At 38.9% G+C, this 23104-nt stretch overlaps 1 protein-coding gene across 12 annotated transcripts in view; it reads left to right on the forward strand.

Annotated features, from left to right (window-relative positions):
* The first annotated feature begins 1530 nt into the window (after positions 1-1530).
* Positions 1531-23104, forward strand: part of IMMT (inner membrane mitochondrial protein) — a 39556-nt gene continuing 17982 nt past the window's right edge. For 2 of the 12 annotated variants that reach the window (XM_058683427.1, XM_058683428.1), the window contains exons 1-6: positions 1535-1715; positions 14905-14978; positions 15724-15913; positions 19910-20021; positions 21743-21877; positions 22232-22327. In XM_058683427.1, the coding sequence (XP_058539410.1) occupies positions 1671-1715; positions 14905-14978; positions 15724-15913; positions 19910-20021; positions 21743-21877; positions 22232-22327 (652 nt within the window). In that variant the 5' untranslated portion in view covers positions 1535-1670. Of the gene's footprint in view, positions 1716-14904; positions 14979-15723; positions 15914-19909; positions 20022-21742; positions 21878-22231; positions 22336-23104 lie in introns of those variants that run through there. The other 10 variants (XM_058683430.1, XM_058683432.1, XM_058683431.1 and 7 more) reach the window with 7 other exon arrangements.

Here is a 23104-nt window from a genome sequence, read left to right on the forward strand (position 1 = left end):
AAACTCCCTAGTTCACACTTTGAGAACCACTGAGATGGTTATCCTTTAGTTCCTCTGGGTTTTAGAGTATGTAAATGGGTGATCAGCTTTGACCACTATCATTGCTATATTACTCTCCCACCTAAGATGGCCATGTTGAGCCTTAAAAACATTCCCCTATGCTGGAAAAGTACGGAGACATTTCATAAATGTTCTTTGAACTGGCGATGGGAGTTATTGCACATTTTTGAGCAGAGAAGTGACTTAAAAGTTGTGTATTACTTTAGGGGAGTCTTTTAAAGCAAAAAAGTTTTCATAAGTTGCATGTAGAGGTTATGAAGATTAAGGATTTGGTTAAATGAGACATCAGGAAACTAATTTTGAAGCTTGAGATCTTGAAGCTGGAAAAGTTGGTAGGGATTTTCAGGTCCAAGATGTAGCTGGGCCACAAATGGTTCGAACAGAAATTGCTGTTTGGAATTGACAGGTTTATGGCCAAGGTGTTAGAAAAGTCATCACACTGGCATCACCCAGCATGACAGCAGTGGGCAGGGATAGGATGGGCAGATTGCAATTTAATTGCTAAAATTACTTTTAAAAAATGGGCGACTACCCTGTAGGCCGTTAGGTGATGGTGATACAAAATAGTGTAATGTGATTACTAAAGTACTCTGAAAAGCATCGAACATACACAAACATGATTATTTTAGGTAATTTTCAAATTTCTTCTCCATTTTACAAGTGGGGTCAGTACCATACTGTAATAAACCCTAACTCTAACAACACCATACTGTAATAAATTACCTAGTTAAGACCTGAAAGTACTTTGTAAATACAATATTTATGCAAGTTAGTTTCTTTGATACTGTGCTGATGATAAGATCATTATTAATGCTAATAGTATAGAATACTATGTTCAGTATTTAACATGCCAAACCTTGGGTATAGACTTAGTGGAACACTTTGAACAGTTCTTCTGCACTGACCTCCTTAACTTCCAACCCATTCCACAGAAGCGGCCAAAATTATTTTTGTAAAATGAAAACGTGGTGGAAAAATCAGTGTGGTTTAATCTAGGAGTAGAAGCGATGGAACCCGAAGAATCTGGGTTTCTATCTCTGCGCTACCACTTATTAGATACGTGAACAACAAACACACGCCGCACAAAGGTCTCTCCACTGTTCCTTCAGTGTCCCGTAATCAGGATGACTTCCTCAAGAAAGGCTACCAAATGAAGCGAACACGCAAACCAAGACAACACCATTGTTTACGTTAACTTTCGCCAGATCGACTGCTTTCTACTAAGTATCCAGGTGAAAGAGGCGGCTGAGATATTTTCTGGCTTGAATTGTTCGAAGAATCACAGCTGTTTTCCGCACTGATGTTTTCGACTCCCTTTCACCCTCCTGATTCCCCAGCTAACTCCTTCTTGGGGCTACAAAGAATTCCGAAAGAGACCCGGAAGGAGAAATCGCCTTTTCCGCCTGAGGAGGGCCCACCCTCTCCGGGCCGCCTAGGCGGAGTCGAGAGAGGGAGCTGCGCGTGCGCAGCGACGTTGGTTGCCCTTCCGGTACGCCCGCCCGGCGCGGAGAGGAGGCACGGACGCAGGCACGCACTCACGCACGCTCTCCCTTACTAGCGCCGCCGCGGTAGCTCCCGCGTACGCCAGCAGTGCGGTCCCCCTGGCCGAGATGCTGCGGGTCTGTCAGTTATCGGGTGTGACTGCCGCCGCCCAGGTGAGCGCGGGGGCGCGAGGAGAGAGAGCGCGTGGTCAGGCTGACTTCATGCATGCAACCAACGGAAAATGGGGGAGGCTTTCTCTCTGTCTAGGCCCCGGGAGAGAGGCGTGTGTCAGGGTCGCCCTCATCCGCGAGAGTCCCGGGCGGACCCGTGAGGCAGTTAGTTGGGGATTTAGCCCAACAGGATGACTTGAGGGTTATTGCTGAAGCGGGATGGGGTGTAGAAAGGAGTCGGTGGCGGGTAGGCGGGCGCAGGAAGGTAGGCACGGCTTCGGGGACCTGTCATCCAATCAGCCCCGCGCTGCCCCAGTCGGGGACCAATCGTGGCTGCCGGCGCTGGGGTCGCCGGTTGGGCTCGTGATAGGTTTCGCGCAGCCAGTGGTTGAAGGTCGAGGGGAGAACTACAGTTCCCAGCAGGAAATGCATAGCCTTGGCTTTTTGAATCTTAAATAAGATGTTTAGACTGTTAGAGTCCGCGCTTTAGGGGTCAAGGTTGTAATTATTAGGGAGGGACTTTCTTTTTTGTAGCTGAGAGCTCCTCTGAGCTATTCTTATTCTAAACAAAAATGAAAGGTTGTGGTTTATGGAGTAAAAACTCTTGGTACTAAGGAAGGACAGGAGCCATGACCTTGGCTCATTTCTGAGATTAGCCTAGGAATATATCTCTCCAGGTGCTGGCACAACTTTGGCAGACATCCAAGAAGCCTAGACACCCAGTGACTTTTATTCCTGCATGGTTATCAAAGTAATTTTCTAAAATTGGAAATAAAAAAGTAAACCTGTTAACATTGCTCACAATTTGCAGAACATTGATATTTTGTAAAAATTATTGCAAAACAGGTACTGTTACTCAGGCAGTAATTGAACAAAATCCCTGGTCATAGTGAGTTAGAAATAGTAAAAGTCAGCTTTTTTTTTTTTTTTTCCTTTAAGTTTGCTTGTATCCCCACTTGTTGCCGGGATAGAAGCAGCTTCTCCTTTAGGAAAGTAGGGTCTGTATTAGTTCTTTATTGATGCATAACAAATACCACAAATTTGGCAGGTTAAAAACACCCATTTATTATTTTACAGTTTCCAGTCATGGATGGTCCGGGTTCTTTGTTCATTGCTACACAAAGTTGCAGTCAAGGTGTTGATGCTGCTATGGTTCTCATCTGGAGCTCAGGGTCCTCTTCCAAGTTCATTTTATTGGCAGAATTCAGGCCCTTGCAGTTGAAGGACTGAAGTTCCTCTTTTCTTGCCTGCTCTCACCTAGCTCTCTTAGAGGCTGTTAGAAGTGTCTTGCCACAAGGTCCTCAGCGCCAATTTATAACATGGGTGTTTGCTTTCTTGCAGGCTACGAGGAGCTTGTCTCTTTGACTTCAAAAGTTTCCCTTAACTTTCCTGCTTCTTATCTCTAGACCAACGTGTAAAGGGCTTATATGATTAGGCTAGGCCCACCAGAAAAACCTCCCTTCTGATGAACTCAGTCAACTGATTAGTAACCTGAATTACACCTGCAAAATCCCTTTTGCCATACAACCCTAATCATCATGGCTTAACAGGGGGTGAGGATTTGGGGGACCATCTTAGTGTCTCTCCTAATGCAGTACCCAAATGAGACTAGAAGAATGGAGGAAGTTGAGCTGCCTTTCAGGGCAGAAATGTTGGTTTGTCTTTGGAGCTCTCCTTTCCTGGCACAATCTTCTTATTCTGCCCTCAGTTTGTGTCATGGTTGTCATGAGCTCATGGCACAGCCTGAGACACTTACAAAGCAATCATCTCATTGCCACAGTGACAGTATAGGTAGATGTCACCATCAGCAAAAGCAGTGGAGATGGGAGCCAGGATGGAGGGGATTTAGAGATGATGGTGTGCAGACACACTCGAAAGAGAATGATAGCAATAGGGTCATGAAGGAGGAGAAACACAAGTCCTGTTGCGGGGACAGTGACCAGATGAGCCTGGCCACAGTACACACTTCTTGTCAAGGGCCCACAGATAATAAGAATGGGAAGCTACCTTGGCTCAAATTGTGAAGGCCTTGAATGTGGATGCCAGTCAAGGACTTTGGGTTTCTTCTCAAGCTACAGGGAGTCAATGAAGGTTTTCAGAGGAAGGAAGTAACATAAAAATGTTTTAGGAAATTGATCCAAGCACAAAAGACAGATCTAAGAGACTAAGGAGGCAGGAGTATAGACTATTCTAGAACAGCCTATTCTGTATATGCATATATGGTCTATAGGCTAGTATACACTAGGCCCATTAGTTTCTTTTAAAAATTTTTTAAGTTTATTTATTTTGAGAGGGAGTGTGAGTGGGGGAGGGGCAGAGAGAGAAGGAGAGAGAGAATCCCAAGCAGTCTCCGTGCTGTCAGCACAGAGCCTGATGCGGGGCTTAAACCCACCAAACTGCAAGACCATGACCAGAGCTGAAACCGAGTCGGATGCTTAACCGACTGAGCCACCCAGGCGCCCTTATACTAATCTCTTTACATACTCCAGGGCTGAAGATGTAATTATGAGCTTATACAGGGAGGCTGTAGTAATGGGGGAAAAATGCATGAAAATCACTGACATGTCTGTGTCCTGGGCATTCCCTTCAAACGACCAAGTTACACAGCTGATACCTGTCACCCAGGACCCTGGGAAGCTACCCAGCTCCCCTATCAGACCCTTGCTGAATTGCTGAGTGACCATGCAACACTCCAGCCTGGGAAGGCACACAGAGCTCTCCCCCAGATCTCATAGGCTCTGTCTCCTATTTCTGCATAAAGTCCAAAATTATTTTTTCTTCCTTGCCTTCATCAAAACATTTTCCACTTACTGGGCTCCCAATTAGGAAGTTAGAAGAAAACAGACTAAAGCTTCATACTAAAATATGAACCCTTTTCTGGCTTGCATTCACATTTTCTTTTTTTTTTTAAATGTTTATTTTTGAAGGAGAGATAGAGTGTGAGCAGGGGAGGGGCAGAAGAGAGGGAGACACAGAATCTGAAACAGGCTCCAGGCTCTGAGCTGTCAGCACAGAGCCCTACGTGGGGCTCAAACTCACAAGCTGTGAGATCATGACCTAAGCTGAAGTCAGACGCTTAACTGACTGAACCACCCAGGCGCCCCAACATTCACATTTTCTTATGGTCTTAAAATTGGTATTTTGTAAAATTCACTGGTTTATTCTTTTTGTTTTGTTTTGTTTTTAACTTTATTTGTAGAGGGAGAGCATGTTTGCGAACAGGAGTAGAGGGGGGGAGAGAGAGAATCCTAAGCAGGCTCCGTGCTGTCAGTGTGGAGCCCCCTGCACGGCTCGATCTCCCCAACCGTGAGATCATGACCTGAACCAAAATCAAGAGTTGGAGGCTTAACCGACTGAGCCACCCAGGCACCTCCATTGGTTTATTGTTAACTATCTCCTCAATTGTTCTGTAGCATTTGATATTGTTGCTTTGTGAAACTTTTTTTTTTTTACTCTTTTGGCTTTTCTCATGTATCTTGGGGCTCATTTTACCCTTCATTTCTTTCCTTTTTCCTCTCGAATCTGTCTTCCTTGTACCTCTGAATATATCCCCAAGGCCCTCTTTTCCCATCTCTCTTCCTTTTTATTTTAATTAAGACTTAAAAAAAAAAAAATTAGTGTTTTATTATTTATTTTTGAGAGAGAGACAGAGTGGGAATGAGGGAGGTGCAGAGAGAGGGAGACATAGAATCCAAAGCAGGCTTCAGGCTCTGAGCTGTCAGCACAGAGCCTGACATGGGGATTGAACCCATGAACTGCGAGATCATGACCTGAGCCGAAGTCAGATGCTTAACCAACTGAGCCACCCAGGTGCCCCAGTACTTAACTTTATTAAGAGCGGTTTTAGCTTTACACATGCATAGCTTCTTCCATCATCAGTATCCCCCATCAGAGTAGAACGTTTATTACAATCGATGAACTTAACATGGGCATATTATAATCACCCAAAGTGCATAGTTTACATTGGGTTTCACTTTTGGTGTTGTACATTGTCTGGGTTTGGACAGATATATGATGACATGTATCAGTCATTATGGTATTGTACAGAACATTTTCACGGTCTTAAAAATTTTCTATTCTCCACTTATCACTTTCTTTCCTCACCTCCTGGCAACCACTGATCTTTTTATTATCCATAGTTTTGCCTTTCCAGAATGTCCTATAGATGGAATCATACACTATGTAGCCTTTTCACATTGGCTTCTTTCACTTAGTAATATGCATTTAACTTTCTTCCATGTCTTTTCAGGGCCTGATAGTTTTTTTTTTTTTCTTTTAATTTTTTAAGCACTGAATAATAATGTACCACGGTTTATTTATCCATTCACCTGCTGAAAGATATCTTGGTTGCTTCCAAGTTTTAGCAATTACGAATAAACCTGGTCTAAACATTCATGTGCAGGGTTTTGTGTGGACAGAAGTTTTCAGCTTTTTTTCAGTAAATACCAAGGTGCATGATTGCTGTATTATATGTTTAGTTTTGTAAGAAACTGCCAAACTATCTTTCAGAGTGGCTGAACCGTTTTTGCATTCTCAGGAGTGTTGAATGGGAGTTTGTGTTCCACATCCTCATCAGCATTTGGTATTGTCAGTTTTAGGGACTTGGGCCATTCTAATACATGTGTAGTGAGATCTCATTGTTCCATCTCTCTATATACTCTTACTTGGGATTATATCAATTCTGAGAATTTTAATTCCGAAGCAGATGACTAACTAGCTTCTTTTGAACTTTGTACTCAGATTTTCTTTTCCTTGTTTGATGTGTCAACTTTATCTAGAATATTCTATTTGTCACAGTCCTTTCCACTCCATCAAACTTCATCTTCTTTAATGTTTTCCTGCTTTTACCATTGCCCTTCTAGAGTCAATTCTTTATGTAGTAGTTAATGAAGTCTTTTTTTAAAAGCATACGGATCATGACATGCCCTTCATTCACATCCTATCACATTGAGAATAAAATATAAACTCTTTACCACACCCACTGGGCCCTTCATGATCTACTCTTTGCCTATTTCATTTTCCTACTCTGCCTTGTTCCGTCTTGATATCTCTAGCACATACCTCATTACCTTTTGTTCCTATTTTATTTTAGTCTCATTGCCTTTTCATTTGCTGTTTCTTTTGCCCTGAAGTCTTCCCACACATTTTTGCTTAGCTTCTTTCATTTTGATATTTTCTCAAATATCACCTTCCTTTTAGAGAGGCCTCTCCTATCTAATATAGAACTTTGACCACTCTCTCCTTCCTTGCATGCCTCTGAACTTACCCCTACCCTACATTTACTTTACAGCTCTTACCAAAAGCTGACATAATGTATATTTATCGCGTGTTTGCCACATTAAAATGTAAGCTCCACAACGGGATTGTGTCCTTTACTGCTCTATTTCTAGTACTGACCCTAGTCCTTGGCTTCTAATAGATGCTCAGTAAATATTTATGACATGTTTGAATTAAAAAATAAATTATTTTCTGTTAATTTTTCTTAATCTCCATGAGTACATGTGACCTCACTTAAAGCCCCATAGGTTTTAGAATCTCTGATCATGTGTTAGGGTTCTCCAGAGTAACAGAACCAATAGGATACGTATATAAATAAAAGGATTTATTGTGTGGAATTGGCTTACGCAGTTTTGGAAGCTGGCAAGTCCAACATCTGCAATGGAGCTAGCAGGCTTGGTATGCAGAGACCCAGGCGAGCCTGTGGTGCAGTTTTAGTCTGAAGGCCAGTGACCTGGGGAGCTGATGTGCAGTTCCAGAATGAAAGCAGTCTGCTGGAGAATTCTCCCTCTTTTGGGGGAGACTGGTCTTTTTGTTCTGGTTAGGCCTTCAACTGATTGGATGAGGCCCACCTACGTTGTTGAAGGCAATCTGCTTTACGGCACAATTCACTGATTTAAATGTTAGTCTCCTCCAAAAACACCCTCTAAGTTGACATAAAATTAACCGTCACATGGCATCTGTCTTATTACTTGTGTCTGGACTTATCATCCCTAAATTCCTTACGTGTAGATATTCAATAGAAATGAATTATTCTGTTTTGTGTCCTCTTTCTTTCCAGAAATGTGCTTCAGAGCTCTAGTTTTTCCTCAGTTTATTTCTCAGACTTCACACCATTTGTCATCTTAATCCCAGTACTGACTGCATCACCAGGCCCAACCTTTGTTGAGTTGGGGGTGTTTGGAGGACCTGGGTTTTCAGCCTAGCCTAGCCCTCTCCCAAACTATCCATTTGGTAGTGGTCATCTGCATATACAGAATCTTATCTGTGTATCACTTAAGAGAAAGAAACATTGTTCTTGAGGGTTGACAAAGCCAGTTTGTTTATGACCAGTTTGATAGCAGGACTAGTTTCAGATTGAATTTGTGTGTGGACATTTTTAGCTGTCATCGTCTAGAATTCTTTTTTTTTAATTAGGACTGTGAAACAATATGTTAGTAGTAATGTCTGCCAAGCACACACGGTAGAAAGTAGTTTAATATATCATGAAGCTTGCTGTTTGCTTTTACCCATACTAGAGTCATTTTTATTTTTCCTTATTTTCATTTCTTTAGGCCAGTGGCTTTCAAACCATTTTGGAATAAATTTTACACTGTAACTTAAGACATGCGAGTGAGAATATATGAATCATATACATACATATATGCAGGAAAAATTAAAGTGTTATTTCTTTTGCCATATTGATTAATATCTGCCATTTCCTTGTTGTAACTGAAGGGTACTTAGATACAGAATGTGTCTATGCTGAGAGATAATGCTGCTTACTGCATTTTTTTGGTGTGATATATTTTTAACCTTAATTCATGATTCTTTAAGAAAAATTTTTTTTTGTAATGTTTGTTTATTTTTGAGAGACAGAGCACTACTGGGGAAGGAGCGGGGGGGGGGGGGGGAGACACAGAATCTGAAGCAGGCTCCAGGTTCTGGGATGTCAGCACAGAACCTGATGCGGGGCTTGAACTCATGAACTGTGAGATCATGACCTGAGCCGAAGTCGGGGCTTAACCGACACCCAGGCGCCCCTTCATGATTCTTTTTTTTTTTTTTTTTTTTTTTTTTTGCCCCTTCATGATTCTTATAAAATATTTTAAGTTAACTGTAGAAAAACTTAAGTTGTCACATACTAATCTGCATTTCAGATGTAGAACTGGGCATTAACTTCTGGGTGTCTTGTTTGTGTGGGAGGAATCCTTATGACAAAACCCACCAAAACATCAGTTATAGCAACCAGCAATATCTAGAGGGAAAACCTGGAACCTCCAGATAGGGTTCATGTGAGGGGATTATTTATTATAGTTACTTGTTTCCAGGTTGTGGTTTCTTTTTGTATGTTCGTGTTAGTTTGGAGCTAAGGAATAGGGGGTTTGTGCAAGAACATAATATGGGAGTTGTATGTTTTATCATATCAGTTTTTAAAAATCATGTTTCTATAGGTTAGAAATAGCAATGCTAACCTTATAATATTTATTACAAAGTCATGTGTCAAGGCAGATTGCTTTGAAACAGCATAGGTTTTTCTACATCATAAGTTTAGATATTATTATCATCTAGTATTATTAGTAAAAGGAATTCCAGAACTCAGAAGTGTGTTAAAGTAGGATATTTAGTTTATATGGAGAGATTAACTTGCTGCTTAAGAAAGAGAGCTCTAGATGTCAAAGTGGATGTGGCATTGGTTTCTTAGATATGACTCCAAAAGATAAATTGGATTTCATCAGAATTAAAAATTTTTATTCATCAAAGGAGTGAAAAGAGTGGGAGAAAATATTTTCAAACCACGTATCTGATAAGGATCTAATATCCAGAATATGTAAAGAACTCCTACGGGTCAACAACTAAAAGACAACCCAAATAAAACATGGGGCAAGGGACTTGAATAGACATTAATCCAAACAAGATATATAAGTAATTAAGAAGCACAGGAGGGGCGCCTGGGTGGCTCAGTCTGTTAAGTGTTTGACCGCGGCTCAGGTCATATCTCATGGTTTGTGAGTTCAAGCGCCACATCAGGCTTGATACTGTCAGCACAGAGCCCACTTTGGATCCTCTGTCCCCCCCCCCCCCCCTGCTCTCTGCCCCTCCCCTGTGTGAGTTCTCTCTCTCAAAAATAAACATTAAAAAAAGCACATGAAAAGATGTTAAAAATCTGTTGACGTTAGGGAAATGCAAATCAGGTCCACAATGAAATAGCCATTTCATGCTCTCTAGAATGCCTATAATAAAAACAGAAAATAACAGGTGTCAGGATGTAGAGAAATTGAACCCTCCTACATTGCTGTTGGAAATGTAAAATGATGCAGTTAGACATAGAATTACCATATGACCCTGCAATTCCACCTCAACAAAAAGTTGAAAACAGGTGTTCAAACTAACTTTCAGAGGAATATAGCTGTATTTACATACAGCACGTGTTGCTGATTTCTTAATTTGTACTGGTTGGTAATGATCCTTCGTAGCCCTTGGTTCTACTCTGGGCTCATGGTTTCATCCCTTGAATTATCCTTCCTTTTCCAGAAAATATTATTATCTTAACTTTGGGTTTCCTGTGGGTCTTTTTGGGGTTTTCTCCATGAGACAAAAGCTACACCCACAAATATTAAGATTAAGCCCTTCGCCGTTTTGGACTCCCTGTGAGGCCGCTATGGAGTAAAACCCTTAAGATTCTTTGTAGCCCTGTTGTTTAACAAAAAGACTGTGGAAGTATCCCCTTAGGATTCGCAAGGGGCCTTTTCTGTGTGTGAAAAGATTCTGTGAAGAGCACCTCCTTAGAACTTGGAGGTCTTCAAGTATTTTTGTAGACTGGAAAGGCTGAGAATGAGAAACAGTTTTATTTTTGAACTTATCAAGTCCTAGCTCCTTAATATTTCCTTTAAATTGTACTTGAAAACTAGACAGGTTTTGTGGCTTGTTTGAAGCTCATTTTTACCCTTATACTCTGCTAAAAGAAACTAGTTGGTACTCTTGAGCATTCTGCTTGAAACTCTCTAGCTAAATCTTATCAGTTCATTAGGTATGGCTCCTAATTTTCTGTTTGTCATGCCTTACCACAGGTGACAACTTTGACAAACTTCAGACACCACACACAGAGATCCTTTTTCCTCCAGGTTTCCAAAACATTTTTCTCACTTTTCTGAAGCCCTCACCAGTGGTTTCCATGAAGACCATTAGGCTTCTGCTAAGTCTCTTCAAGGTCCTTCCAACTCTCACCCTCCATCCACCCCACATGCTTGATGTTTTACTGCAGCAGCCCGTTGCTTCTAGGTACAAGTATCCATTTGGTTATGGTTATATAACAGATTACCCCAAACTTAGTGGTATTAAATAACATCATTTATTATCTTATAATAATAAATAATATGTATTATATAGGTAAAAATTATACAAATGAAAACATTGATTATATAAATAACATATTACATTTTAGTTCTGAAGATTTCTGGGCTGTGTTAGGAGATTTTTGAGGTCTCATGAAGTTGCAAGGTTCCGGGGAAAATGGCAAGGTTCTGGAAAACCAGGTCAGATGGGAAATGTAATAATTTTTGGAAAATACAATTTGTCATAATGAATAAATGAACAAAAACCCCTAAAACCCACAATTGGTGATTATCAGAGTATAAGTGGATAAAAATGGATAATAAATGGATAAAAATGGATAAAAAGATAAAAAGAAGCATTTATCCTGCCTTATGAACTGTACTTTGGGCAACCAAACTGTAGATGAGGAAAAATATCTCTTTGAAAAATATGTCAGATAATAAATGAAAAATAGTAGAATTACCACATTTTGCAACTTCCAGTAAATTAATGGATCTAGACATTGTACATCAACACAGTTGATAACATCATAAAAAGAGATAACCAGCCTTTGAGTGCCTCCTGATGAGAGAACACGACACCACCTAAAGTTTTGCCAGAGAAAATAAACCTGAGTCTGAGCAGGTGTCTGGCTCTAACTCTGGTTTGCGGGAAATACAGAAGACAGGATCATGTTAAATCGTATCTTAAGCAAAATCTAGTCTGTGGAAAATTCTACAGATCAAGTAACCCAGGTTCTTCAATAAATTAATTATTGGAGGGAAAACTCATAGATTAAAAGAGACTTAGAAGAGATTTTTTTTCTTAAATATAGGTAAAACTGCGTATGGTATATGGGCTCATACTCATACTTGGGTGGTAAAACCATAAATTTCTAACTTTTACAACTGCTTTAGGATATTACATGCTACATATTGTTGGCTAATGAGTAGGATACTTAAATTTTTTAAAATCAAGAGCCACTGGTTTAGATAAACACCCTATAAATTTGAGTCATGATACAGTCATCATTTCTACTTTTTTCTCATACAGAAGTAGGAAACTTTATTGGTATCAATTTTTGGCCATAAAAGATAATTTTTTTTCACATTTAATACACTCTTAAGTCAGGGTTCATTTTATAATGGTATGTTTAATTGAAAGCATTTTGATAGCTCAGCTTTCAAAAAAAAAAGGGAATATCCAGAAAAATTCTGAAAAATAATAGTACTTAAGAGAGGACAAGCCCTACCAGATTAAAAGCTAATTCTTTCTTTTTAAAAAAATTTTTTTAGTGTTTATTTATTTTTGAGAGAGAGCGAACAAGCCCGAGCGCGAACTGGGGAGGGGCAGAGAGAAAGGGAGACACAGAATCCGAAGCAGGCTGCAGGCTCTGAGCTGTCAGCACAGAGTCCGACGTGGGGTTCAAAGCCACGACTGAGAGATCATGACTTGAGCTGAAGTTGGATGCTCAACTGACTGAGCTCCCCAGGTGCCCCAAAAGCTAATTCTAAGATGCAGTAGTTAAAACATTGTAGAATTAGTGTAGATCAGTGGAACAAAATAAGAAATCTAAATGCAGCAAGGCATTTGGTGTGTTTTAAAGGTGGCATTTCAAATTATTGGAAAAAAACTGATTGTTCAGTCTATGATTTAGGGATGACTGAATAGACATTTGGAAAAAATAAACTTGAATCCATATTTTACACTAATTTCAAAGATTTATATATTTTAAAAAATGAAACTATGAGAGTAGAAGAAATATTGAAGAATCACTTTATAATCTGAGGGTGGCTTTCTAAGAATATGAGAAAACCTAGAAGCCATATAAGAAAAGATTGACAGTTTTGCCTACATGAAAGTAGTTTTTTGCATGGCATAAACTACCATGAACAAAGAAAAAATCAGATCACAAATTGGATAAAAACATTTGGAATTAGCAGACACATGGCTAATTTCTCTTTATATATAAAGAGAAAAGAATATGAAGAAGTTCAGTCTTATTTAAAAGTGGTCAAAACAGAGAAAGACAGATACCATGATTTCACTTGTGTGTGGAATCTAAACAAATGAGGGGTGCTTGGGTGGCTCAGTTGGTTGAGCGGCCGACTTCGGCTCAGGTCATGATCTCACTGTTCGGTTCATGGGTTTGAGCCCGATGTCGGGCTCTGTGCTGACAGCTCAGAGCCTGGAGCCTGCTTCAGATTCTGTCTCCCTCTTTCTGCTCCTTCCCCGCTTACGCGCTCTCTCTCTCTCAAAAAATTAAAAAAAAAAAAGTGTCTTAACTTTTGAGTCGAATACTTTTTTGTACCTCTGAAAGTAAAGAATAGAACCTTAAATAAGTACAACTTTAGTGGTTTCCTAATATTTCTTTTCTAAGTCAACAAGATGGAGTTGTTGACCTATCAAAGTAGATGCAGTTCTGTTTAAACTTCCACATAACCCACTTTAAAAAAAATTTTTTTTTAATGTTTATTTTTATTTTTGACAGAGAAAGAGAGACAGAGCCAGAGCATGAGCGGGGGAGGGGCGGAGAGAGAGAGGGAGACACAGAATCCGAAGCAGGCTCCAGGCTCTGAGTTGTCAGCACAGAGCCCGACGATGTGGGGCTTGAACTCACACTGCAAGATCATGACCTGAGCCATCCAAGTGCCCCTACATAACCCACTTTATAGAATAGTAGGAAAACATGCCTTTCTATTAAATGCAGTAGAAAGATGTTGAGAATTCTCGATGTTAGGTAGCAATTGAAATACTTTTAAAATACCAACTATAACTGCTTTACATGTTGTAAAACATCTAGCTGCTTGTTTTGTTTTTTTTTTCCTAAACGTGTTGTGACATTAATGTTTACCTTTAGGCTTTGGCAAATAGAGTGTAAATTGCAACTGTAATTCTAGAGTAATTTTATGTGTCCTTTGATCAATACTTCTAAAAGAAAGTTTGTGTTTTTCTGACATTCTTTGAATGCAATTCATCAAGAAACCTGGAGAACACATTTTTCCCCTTTGACTTGTTGCAGTTTGATTTTCTACTTGGTATAAAGAAAGATTTTGTTGATGCAATAAATTTGAAATTTCAGATTGATTGCTATGAATAGCTTTAAATTTATCAAAACCTTCCCCAATGGTATTTAGATACATGTTCATTTGTTTTATTTAAGGGATCTGCATATTGTTAAGAAACATTTGCATTTATGTGCTTTACTTTGATTAAAACAAATTTCAAAGTGTTGGTCCGATCATTTGCTTTCGGGTAAAAATAGATTAGTAGTTACATGGAGGTAATTACTGAGCATTTACAACATTGACATTTTTTTCTTAAAATTATTGGCTTTTAGTTTAATTATACACTATGCAAAAACCAAGATGTACTTTTAGATTTAAATGAGTGTCTTTGGGAATTGACTGGCCCCATAGTTATCGTATAGACGGGATAAGATAAATTTTTCTAGATAAATTAACCTAAGATTGGATCTCTCCCCTGAATGGATTTGTATACATCCTACAATGTGGTGTTTTGTATGGGTGATTTTTCAGATGTCTAAAGCTTACAAAGTAAAAATAGATGTTTTATGCTATTGTTTTACTTTTTCTTGCCAACTAGAAAAGCATATGGCAAATTCCAGTTGTGTCCAAGAAATAATTAGCATACATAACACTTGAAAGTGCTAATTGATCATAATCTGATAATTTTTTTAATCTTAAAAATTATCTAACCTGAACCTTGGGGTACTGGAAGCATCACTCTTGTTAAGGGTCTATAAGTTAATTTCTCAAAGTAAAATAATTTTTTGTTTAACAAAGACATTTGTAATAAAAATTCTTCATCTGAGTTACCACCCTAAAAGCATCCCAGATTCTTTGTGCATTGGTTGTGACGTTTTCTCTTTCCTCTCTAGAGCTGTCTCTGTGGGAAGTTTGTCCTACGTCCATTACGACCATGCCGTAGATACTCTACTTCAGGCAGTTCTAGGTATGTGGTCTCCCTGTCAACAGACTTTTAGCTGTTGTTGACGAATGTGTGTGCATATGTGTTTTCCATGAATATGGGAATAGCTGCTTAAAATCTTTTTGTTAAGGGGTACAGACACTGGAGGTTTGCTGTAATATTTTTGGAGCATTATTTATTTGTAGGTGAAAATTTGTTATGATCCTCCTTTTAGTTCTTTTGTAGTTAGGTGACATCCAAGGTAGACAGCCTCCCTCCCTCATGTGCTGTCTTCCATTCTGTGGCAAATAGATGTCTATTTACTACTTAGCACATTGTAACTTCAAAAGTGTTTGTTTTATTTGATATTTATATTGTCTTTCTTTTGTAAAGGGTTTATTTTACTGTATTTACAGGAATGTTATTAAGGAGAGAGGAGCTTTGAAAGTTAGTATTTCTTTTCTGGGTTCAGAGGAAATCTTGTGATTGTGGACATCTTGAAAATTTTTTAACGTCTTGAATTTTAAGGTTACTTAATTCTTCCTACTCTAGATATTACTGTACTTAAAAAATGTAGTTATCCATAAATGTTATTTTCTATTGCAGATATGTTTTAAAGCAAATCAGTGAAAGATGATGTGCAGCTATAGAAATAAACTTGGCTGCTGAAATCTGAACCAGCAGTGGAGAGGTAGAGGTTAGGGGTCTTTAAGACCCTTACCATTGGTCTAAGGAAGTTGGTGTGGGAGAGCCAAGGAATATAAATGTGTTTCCTATTTCTCTCACTTAGGTTGTCTCCTGGCAAAATTGCGGGAGCTGGCCTTTTGTTTGTTGGTGGAGGTATTGGTGGCACTATCCTGTATGCAAAATGGGATTCCCATTTTCGGGAAAGTGTAGAGAAAACCATACCTTACTCAGACAAACTCTTTGAGATGGTTCTTGGTTCCCCACCTTATCCTGTTCCATTGCCAAAGAAGCCGGTAAGAGTCATAAAAATATTTCAGTTTATCCTACGGAGTACTTGTAAAAGCATGTTGTTTTCATCTTGAAAATATATGTATAATTAAATAGAATTTTCCAGATGTGTGTTTGTTAGTTTTCTTTAACATTAACCTGTAGAGTTGGATTTTTATCCCTTTGGAGTTGAGGGTTCTCATTAAGTACCCACCACATAGAAAATAATTGCATGGCACACGAGGGTAAATGGAAGAGGCCGATTGGGCAGAGGTAACTGTGTCTGCCCTGTGGACGGAGAGTGTTCTCTGACAGCCTTCACTGTTGCAGCTATCAAGCTGTGACTTAGAACACTAAAAACATAAACATAGAATGGTCATGACACAGAACCCAAGTGGTTCTAGTTAGTACTGGCTCTTTTTAGACCACAAAACAAGAGTCACAGAATTTTGAGCTACTTACTGATTGGTTGATAGGAATATCTTCTGGTATTTCTGGGACTTGGTGCATATTCAGAGTATCACCTCCCCCCGCCCGCCCCAAATCAGGCCTAAAATTTTTTTAAACATCTTAAATATTCTTCATTCAAACAACTGCTTTGAATAAAAATTTACAAAAGAGATTGTGGATTTTTGCTGATTTAGCCTTGGGTGTTTATGCTGTGAGGCTGCACATAGCTGACTCCTTCCTTAGAAATTGGGTGGATTTCTTTTCTCTAGTGTAGTCTACAGACCATTCCTGTAACAAAGTTAATATTTGGAAAGGCAAATGTCCTCTCACACCCTCCCCCAGCCCTATCATGCTTTTTCAAAACAGTCTTCCACATCATTTATTCTTCCATATGAACTTTAAAACTGCTGTGTTTGCTGGCCAAGAGAGACAGTTTTGCAGCTTTAGTAGTGAAGGAACAGAATTCTGTGGATTCATTCTAAAATGTTGGGTCTATTTGAACTTACATGACCCAGGAGAAATGGTTGGGCATAATTCTAGGAGCATGGAGACAGGCTGAACAGTTCAGAGTAGTGTTCTTTTCTTGCTTGACATGACTTCAAGTGTCATTTTTGGTAGATGATTTGTCTGTCTCTCTCGTCATGGCCTCCCCTTATTCCACTCTAACTATCTTGCTGAACATTTCCACTTGGATTACTTGGCAGGTCCATACTGTACTACCTCAAGAGTTACACTCTTCCTGATTTGCTTTTTTTGTGTTAAAGATAGTGCCATGCTGTCACATAGTTAGGTTAGGATTCTTGGATTCATCTTCATAGTTGCCTATATTTTGTTAGCTATCCTATCTTGTTTAATCTCTGATATTAATTTTTTTCTTGCATTACTACTGTCCTTATCCCATTTCTGACCTTTATCATCTCCAAGCTAGACCTGTTTCTTTGTGCCCCCAACCCTTTCTTTCCAGTCTCCACCCCTGAGATCTCTCCCCACCCCCCATCATAGCCTAGACCATCCTCTTGACCAGTATCAGAGAATCTTCTAAAATAAGTGCTATTACATTTTCATGATATTTTCATGATATCACTTAATCAGCAAGTTTTATACATTTCTTATCGTTTGAAAGACAGAGACTGTAGAATGTAGAGAGACTTTCGAGATTGTTTCATGTTCTGACTAAGGAGAGTAGAACCAGGAGTGGTTAAAAGTGAGCCTAGGAGCTGCCTATTTGTTCCTTTATTTTCTGTAGTTTATGGTTTTTGATGGTGTTCAGGTTGCTATTTAACACACTTAGCAGTCTGGCTCTTACCTTTCCAGCCTTATCTCCAAATCATCCTGCGCATAAATCCTTGGCTTTGTGCCAGTTTACGTTACAAATATGCCTTGTGCTTTCCATTCATTTATTCAGCAAATGTCCATCAAGTGATTATTATGTACCAGGCAGTGTTTCAAGGGCCTGTGTTAAAGCAGAGAACAAAGCTGCTTTCCATTTGCACAGTTTTTCCGTTAGTGGTCTTGTACCCATAGTGACTTCCTTTCTTTTGCCTACTAATATTCTGTTTAAGACCTGCATCCTTCACTGCATACACCAAAGTGTATTTTCTCCCCTCTGAAGTACAGTAGCAGGTAGTGTTTTTATTACTATTTATTCATTCTCTACTCAATATTATTACCAACTTGTTGCTTTTAGAAACTGCATTTTACATTTTATTTCATGATAATCCTTTTTGTGCCGAAGTGATTATTTATGTATAGATCATAAATATTGAGAGAAGATAAACTTAAAATCTTTTTGATGGACATGGAATAAGATCTGCCTAAATGGAGACAAATGTTACTTTCCTGGATGGGACTTAATACCATAAAAAATGTCATTTTTCTCTAATATATGCATTTCTCTCAAGTTTCCCTTAAATTTGATTAGAAATTTAAGAGAGAGAGAAATGATTTAATTTCGAGAGAAATGATGTTTGTATAGCTGTATATACATACCATATACACATAAATCTAATAAGAATTCTAATGAATTTTTCTACATGTTGAAGAATCAGATAAGATGATTTTAACGTTCACATGAAAGGATTAAGTAATGTACAAAACTAGCTAAGAACATTTCAGAACAGTGTTGGGGTGGGGAGGGGTCAGAGGACACTTGCTTTTCCAGGTAATTGGACTTTGTTATAATCCTACTTTAATACAACAGTAAGGTTTTGACACAGGATTGGAAATAAGAGGAATGGAACAACTTAGTGTGAAAATAGATCTTATTTATACACAGATACATGTACATACACGTTTATTGTGAAAGTGTGAATTGCTAGATCCTTCTGTGAAAGTGATCTGTTAATATCTTCTAAAAATATACAACCTTTTTGACCCAGCACTTCCTCTTTTTTGGCAAACTGTCCCGCAGAGACCACACTATAGTACTCTTCAGTTACGTGGACATAGATGTTTCACAACAACAAAAAAAGCAGAAAACAACTTGAATGTTCCAAAATAGAATGGTTGACCAAATTGTGGGGTTTACAACTACATTAAGATATGCAATTAAATTAGAATATTATGCAACTAAAAATAATTTCTTGACCTGGAAGAGACTGTCCACGGTACATTATTAAATGAGAACAAAAACAGGAACTGAGTTACGTGGTAATTTGTATAATATAACCCTACTTTAGTTTGTTTAAAAAATGAAAAATTGTATATGTGTATACATACCTGAGCTTATGCTCAGGGGTGGAAAGATAGATTTCAGGCTATTGGCAATGGCTACCTGAGAGTGCTGGAAGGGAAGGGAGCAGTAAAGGCATGTCTCGGTATTAGTTTGCTTATTATAGTGATCATGTATTTCATGATTTAAATGATAAAAAATTAATAAAAGAAAATGCATATATTTCCAATTTCCGGTAGTGACAGAGATCAGAACTATTTTTATTATATTTGAGTAGTCCTGTTAGAGATATCTGAGTCCCCTTGTCAAGTTCTGGCAAAATATTTTGGTACTCAGTCACTTTTGCCAGTATATCATCTGGCAGTCTTGTTAATGAATAAGGCCTTAAATTTGAGGCAGATGGTAACTGAGAAAAAGTGGGTATTAAAATTGGGTTGTGTATTTTAGTGTGCAATTGCATGAATCTGGGAGATTAAAGAAACAAACTTTCAGTTTTACTCAGACCCTCTGAAAATTACTTGTTTCTAACTGAATGTATACACAACGCAACAAAATTTGATTTAGAAAGCAGATGGAAATGGTCTTCTCAGCGTTGTATGTGGAAAAGAAATGGTGTTTAAAGGGAAGGTTCTACATCATGTACTTTATTGGTTGCCCTAAGAAAAGCCTTTGTTACTACTAAAATGTGGGCCAGTCATTTGGAATGAAGTTTTGGGACTGCATTTTTCTAGGATGATGACTTCTCTTCCCTTACTGTGGTTAATAAAATACATTATATTGTAAAGTGTTAACTTTGTATGAAAAGCCTGAAAGACTTTTGTAATAATACAAGTTACAGTATGCTGCCTTAAAAAAAAAAATAATATTGTGTCTGAAATGTTACCTGTGTTTTATTTCCAAGAGTGAGTCTGGTCCACTAAAAATCTCTAGTGTATCAGAGGTAATGAAAGAGTCTAAACAGCCTGCCTCTCAAGTACAAAAACAGAAGGGAGACATTCCAGCTTCAACAACAGGTACTTACATTTAGAATCCTTTTTTTTAAATTATAGGTAAATGAACTGTTTTAATGTATTTGTACTCAGAGTCAAGAGGGGGCCCCCACCCCACGTTAACTCTTCGGGTCCCTAGTTCTTACCCTGGGAAAGGAGTGTTCATTCACACCTGTCATTTTGGCACTCATTTTAGAGGAGTTGAGTGGGATATGGAATTGGACCTCATTCTGAATAGCTACTGAGTGAGGATAACAGCAAGAATTGTCTTGCCTGCAACACTTTCTCTTTCTTTCTTCTTAATATTTATTTTGAGAGAGAGAGAGAGAGAGAGAGAGAGAGAGAGAATCCTATGCAGGTTCCATGTTCAGCATGGAGCCCGATGAAGGGCTCAATCTCACAACTGTGAGATCATGACTTGAGCCAAAATCAAGAGTCAGGTGCTTAACCAACTGCACCACCCAGGTGCCCCAACATTTTTCCTTTTATGTTTTTCCCCTCTGACTCCTAGTCTTTTCTCCTCTTTGAATTTTAAGATTTATTCTCTTTTCTTACCTCTTTACCATTTCTTTCTCCTCTCAGTGATGAAAGTGTCTTGGTCTAGCTGTGGTCTGGGGATTTTTTTTTTCCTTCATGAGTTACCAATAATTTATGGCACTTACCTAACTAACCTGCTCAGTATACATTTGAACTTCTGTGTTCCTCCTTAGTCACTTTTGTCCTTGATTAAACCTCTTTGTTTTATTCACATATTCACTAATTGTCTACTATATGCCAAATATGCTTTTAGGCACTGGGGCTGTAGCAATGAACAAAACAATAAAAACAAACACAAACTCTGCAAATATTCCTTAGTGGGATGAGGAGAAGAAAATCACATAAATACATGTGAAGCGTATAGGATGTCAGAAGTGATGTGTTGGGGGGAATATTGCAATTTAAAATGGAGCGGGCAAAGACTAGAAAGAGATAAGGGAATAAGACATGTATAAAAGGCTGGTGGGAGAAAAGCATCCCACACAGAGGGATTAGCTAGCGCAAAGGCTTGGTATATTTACCTAGTAAGGAGCATATGAAGCTGGAGTGGAGAAGAGAACAGTAGCAAATGAGGTCGAGAGGAAGCAGAAAGCCTATTGTGGTACTCTTTGGAGGCCGTTAAAAGAATTTTGCTTCATATTCTGAGTGTGATGGGAAGCTGTTAGGGGGGTTCTGAGCCAGGGTATTGATTGATACCTGACTTTTAATAAGATCAGTGGCTTTGGTGGAGAATAGATAAAGGGATCAAGAGCAGAGCAGAGAGACCAGTTAATAGGCTTTGTGATAATCCAGCTTTATCTCTTAAATGAGGCTTTCGGTTTAATTTTTTTTTCTCTCTATTCTGTTGCTCTTTTTTCCCCCCTGCCTTTCACCTCTAGAATTACTCATTTTCTCTTCCCACACTTGTTTATAAGCTCTTGAATTTCTTCAGCCTTCCTTTCTTCTTTTTGTGTTTAGAACTGTCATCCTGTTCTTGCTCACACCTCTTCTCTCTTCTCTACCACTCTTAAAAAATATTTTTCGGTCATCTGCTTTGTTACTACTTTTCCGTGTTATGTAAATCTTATGCGCGTGTCTTATATTTTAAGATTTAATGCCATTTAATACTGTTACTGGAAGCCTTGCCTGGTGCTAGTAGTAGTAGATTCCTATATGCTTCTTTGTTAACCCAGGAAACTATAAATACCATGAGTAACGTGTATTTGTAGGACCTACAGCGGCAGCTCAAATTATTTCTGCAGCAGGTGATACACTGTCAGTCCCAGCCCCTGCAGTTCAACACGAGGAATCTGTAAAAACTGATCACCCTGGAATTGAAGGAAAATCCAAGCCTACAGCTTCAGGTAGTTTATTTATATTTATGGTTTTATAACGATTTGCTCATCAGAACTATTTAATGCCTAGGCAACCTCTAGACAGTATGTATGTACCCATATATACTGGTTTTATTTGCAGTGTTGCTTAGAGAATTTTTTAAATTTCGGAGTCTGTGTAAATCTTTTAAAGCAAAAGGTTTAGAGCTGATTCTAAACCTGTTTCTTCATGTTGGAATCATTGATGATGTGGTTTTAGAATCCTGATGACAAAAATGCCCTCAGTTGATAGAGCTGGCAGGTACAGTGGTGTTTTTATGCCCCTGTGAGCTATTGAAATTCTGTGCTGAAATTTGATTTCCTCTTATTTACTTTTGCTGCAAGAGGAAGCATCCTCAACTTCTGTACGGGAGCGACCACCCGAAGAAGTTGCAGCTCGCCTTGCACAACAGGAAAAGCAAGAACAAGTTAAGATTGAGTGTATGTAAACCAGATGGCTTCTTAAGTACTTTGGGTCATCTCCATCAGTTGCTGTCTTCTCCAGTCATTGGCACACATTTCCTCTGTCAGCTAGTTTGGTTTCTTTAGTGGCATTTCTCCGTGCACCACCTTTATTTCATCATTTGTATTCTTTCCATTTAAACTTCTTTACCCAGGTGGCAAAGGCATTCTTAGTGTACATCTGGAGAAAATTCCAAATAATAACTTTCTCCATTTGTGTTTATTAGGGTTAGTGCTAAAGAGTCTGTATGCTGGGGAATAGAAATTGTTTATGTTTTAGCAACTTGCTGAAGAGTCTTTCAGTTGTTTAACTCCAGTATTTGTGCAGGTCAGAATGGCTCCTGCTCTGCTTCATTACCAATCTCTGGACTCTCTCTGTAGTAGCCCCCTTATCTGACATTGGTGGAGGATGGAATATTGTATATATGGCTGGTTTCCAGCTAACTGAAGCATATTCCTTTTTAAGTTTCGACTTTATGGTAAACTTTTTGATGGTTCTAGAAAAAGATGTTAGATACCTAAAAACATATTTTCCTCTCTTAAAGAAGGCATAGGTAACATAATTTATTGCACTGTGCTGCAATACAGTGATCTCTGTAGGTAGGGGATATGTAGTTGTTGCTGGATTGAGAGAGGTTTGTTTTAAAGTCTTATGGCAGCTGTTTTGGGCGCCTGGGTGGCGCAGTCGGTTAAGCGTCCGACTTCAGCCAGGTCACGATCTCGCGGTCCGTGAGTTCGAGCCCCGCGTCAGGCTCT

Source organism: Neofelis nebulosa, chromosome 9 (genome assembly GCF_028018385.1).
Source record: "Neofelis nebulosa isolate mNeoNeb1 chromosome 9, mNeoNeb1.pri, whole genome shotgun sequence".
Classification (NCBI taxonomy): Eukaryota; Metazoa; Chordata; class Mammalia; order Carnivora; family Felidae; genus Neofelis; species Neofelis nebulosa.